At 38.8% G+C, this 3,700-nt stretch overlaps 1 protein-coding gene across 1 annotated transcript in view; it reads left to right on the top strand.

The window, feature by feature from the left end:
• LOC107740917 (sodium leak channel non-selective protein-like) overlaps nt 1-3,700 on the top strand; it is a 73,521-nt gene that overhangs the window by 50,983 nt on the left and 18,838 nt on the right. The window contains exons 10-14 of the mRNA XM_016553467.1: nt 557-658; nt 788-857; nt 957-1,048; nt 1,472-1,594; nt 1,766-1,822. Coding sequence (XP_016408953.1) covers nt 557-658; nt 788-857; nt 957-1,048; nt 1,472-1,594; nt 1,766-1,822 — 444 coding nt within the window. The remainder of the gene's footprint in view (nt 1-556; nt 659-787; nt 858-956; nt 1,049-1,471; nt 1,595-1,765; nt 1,823-3,700) is intronic.

Here is a 3,700-nt window from a genome sequence, read left to right as displayed (position 1 = left end):
CGGACGAGAAGCGCAGCGTCGCGTCGCGCCACATCTTTAAAATTCAAATACATTATTTTCTATGAGTGTAGGCACACCTGCTGCGCCGTTCGGGGTCTGTCCGCGGCGCCCAGCTACATACATTGTGTTGTACTTGTAAGAATTGTTCTAGACATGCCGAAAATGTGAAGCTACAGCACAGCAGCTCTTCTTCTTCGTTTTCTCTGATGCACTAACTCTGCAGCAGCACTTCTTCTTCGTCGTCTCGTCTGATGCACTCACTCAACCAAGCGTTCTAACCACTCGTTGTAGTTCTTGAAAAGGGATTTTTTTTAAACGAAATATCTCCCTTTGGAGTGGACTTTGAGTCTTTTTGAGACTTTTTTATGCCCAAACATACACACTACACACTGACTAAAATTAAAAAAGTGAAAAAGCATAATAGGACCTCTTTAATATTGGATGGACAATAAAACAAGTGTCATGGATGCATTTTTTCAAAGAATACCACACTGTTTGTATCGTATATGTTTTTCTCTTGACCTAGTTATGGTTTATCTGTGTTATTTTTTTTCAGAGCCTGCACTAGACAACGTTTGATGAGTGGCTCTTTTGAGGGTCAGCCAACAAAAGAGAGATCCATACTCAGTGTCCAGCACCACATCCGCCAAGAACGCCGGTTAGGAAAGCACATTAACATGCTTTCACATACTCATCTATTTAATTTATATAAGGATCAATGGATGGATTTATAGTCATAAAATGCACTACATTATGCTAGTGTGTTAACCTGCTCTTTTTGGCACAGGTCCCTCAGACATGGCTCTACAAGCCAGAGAATCAGTAGAGGGAAATCCCTGGAAACACTCACTCAGGATGTGCGTACACACACACACACACTCAGATATCACCGATTAATAACTGACAGCACTATCTGTGACTATCTGTGATCTCTGACATGTGTGTGAACTCTTCAGCACTCCAGCACGGTCCGCTACCGTAACGCCCAGCGGGAGGACAGTGAAATCAAGATGATACAAGAGAAAAAGGAGCAGGCTGAGATGAAACGGTATTTCTGACACTCCATACACTTGCCTTGGCATGCGGTCAGTCGAACAGATCTTATCCCCCCAAACAAAACATGCCATGTGGGAGTTATTACACCATATCTTTCTCTTCTACTGTATGCTGATGGTGGCATAGTGCCATCGGTGTATGACAACAAGACATATTGCAGGGAAGCAAAGCTTTTGTTTTAGGTCGGCTGTATTTATTTGCTGTGTTCAGGGGGCAAGGAGGGACTGTAAAAGAGAGATCAGATCACATTTTAGCTGATTTACAGATACAGTACACTAAAAGAACTAGTAAGGTCCCTTCTGTGCATCCTATATCTTTCTATCTTTTCCATACTTTAATAAAACTAATAAAAGCAGTGTTTGCTGAATATGAGATTTCAAAATGATTTATTAAGCCCAGAATTTCTTTTCCCCAGAAAAGTACAAGAGGAGGAACTCCGGGAAAACCATCCATACTTTGACAAACCACTCTTCATCGTTGGTAGAGAGCATCGCTTCCGAAACTTTTGCCGAATGATTGTGCGGGCCCGTTTCAATGTGTAAGACCAAAGCAAATACAAATCCACTGCAGTATATTATGTTACAGTAGCATTTTCATACGCCTCAATGAGATGACTAATCCTTTTGTACCATAATCACTGAAAAAATGCCATGTTGTTTCACAAACTGTTGTGTGTGTGTATGTGTGTTAATGGGCTTTTTATGAATAGGTTAAAAATGGATCCCAATACAGGCGCAGTGAACAGCACAAAATACCATCAATTATAGTAAGTCCATAAATGTTTAGGGCCGTCGCACCATGATAACCTGGTAATATACACAATTTAGTATATAAAAAAAGGATTGCAGCTTACACCGGCATCTTTCTTTTGCAATAAATCATCATTTAAAATGTATGTAATGTAAATTAAATAATAATATATTATTTAAATTGTAAAATATGAGTACATTAGGTAACACTTTATTTTACGGTGTCCTTGTTACAGGTTACATGTACTTACTATTATAATAACAATAAATTATACATAATTACATGCAAGTAACCCTAAGGCAAACCCTAATCCTAACCCTAACCATATAGTAAAAGCCCAGAATTTCTTTTCCCCAGAAAAGTACAAGAGGAGGAACTCCGGGAAAACCATCCATACTTTGACAAACCACTCTTCATCGTTGGTAGAGAGCATCGCTTCCGAAACTTTTGCCGAATGATTGTGCGGGCCCGTTTCAATGTGTAAGACCAAAGCAAATACAAATCCACTGCAGTATATTATGTTACAGTAGCATTTTCATACGCCTCAATGAGATGACTAATCCTTTTGTACCATAATCACTGAAAAAATGCCATGTTGTTTCACAAACTGTTGTGTGTGTGTATGTGTGTTAATGGGCTTTTTATGAATAGGTTAAAAATGGATCCCAATACAGGCGCAGTGAACAGCACAAAATACCATCAATTATAGTAAGTCCATAAATGTTTAGGGCCGTCGCACCATGATAACCTGGTAATATACACAATTTAGTATATAAAAAAAGGATTGCAGCTTACACCGGCATCTTTCTTTTGCAATAAATCATCATTTAAAATGTATGTAATGTAAATTAAATAATAATATATTATTTAAATTGTAAAATATGAGTACATTAGGTAACACTTTATTTTACGGTGTCCTTGTTACAGGTTACATGTACTTACTATTATAATAACAATAAATTATACATAATTACATGCAAGTAACCCTAAGGCAAACCCTAATCCTAACCCTAACCATATAGTAAGTACATGTAGTTAATTAATATTACTCAGTACTTAAATATATAATTGCACTGTAACAAGGGCACCTTAAAATAAAGTGTAACCGTACATTAATTATGAAATAATGGAAAAATACAAAAAATGAAGAATTTAGGGGGAGAAATGTGCTTAATTGTCATGAAAATAATGTCAAAATAATTGTATTTCTTATTTTTTCCTGAATATTTTTGGGGTTAAAATATGACCTGCACATGCTTTCTTGAGATTCCTCATTTATATGTCTGTTTTGATTCTAGAAATGTAATATGAGAATGGGCTTTGGAATGTTTTGATCTGTAAGACACGCCAGGGTGGGTTAGTGTGGGATTAGATGGAAACTTTTGGGCTTCAGTGTCCTAGCAGGATTTCACTAGTTTCAAAAGATCTGCAAAATTAAAGGGGTCATATGATGTTGCTAAAAAGAACATTATTTTGTGTATTTGGTATAATGAAATGTGTTTATGCTGTTTAAGGTTCAAAAAACACATTATTTTCCACATACTGTACATTACTGTTTAAAATGTGCTGGACACATCTGAATATTTGGGTTGAACTGTTCTGGAACAGTGTTGTAAATACAACTTAACCACTGATTTCTAGTCGTGTCCTCTTTTGGAAGACCAAACAAAGTATTTTTGCTTTCACAACGAAACACACTGCGTCACACACGGTGGGCTAGAGTAAGCGGCGGCGGGCTAGAGAACGGCGCGGCCGGCGGGCTAGAGTAAGCGGCGGCGGGCTAGAGAACGGCGTGGCCGGCGGGCTAGAGTGAGTGGCGGCGGGCGGGCTTGAGAACGGTGCGGCCGGCGGGCTTGCGGCAACCACATGTGACGACCCCGGGCTGGACTCCGCT

This window comes from Sinocyclocheilus rhinocerous, unplaced genomic scaffold (assembly GCF_001515625.1).
Source record: "Sinocyclocheilus rhinocerous isolate Xijiao unplaced genomic scaffold, SAMN03320098_v1.1 scaffold165, whole genome shotgun sequence".
Classification (NCBI taxonomy): Eukaryota; Metazoa; Chordata; class Actinopteri; order Cypriniformes; family Cyprinidae; genus Sinocyclocheilus; species Sinocyclocheilus rhinocerous.
Note: the sequence above shows the minus strand (reverse complement) of the source record. Positions and strands in the feature narration are given on the sequence as shown.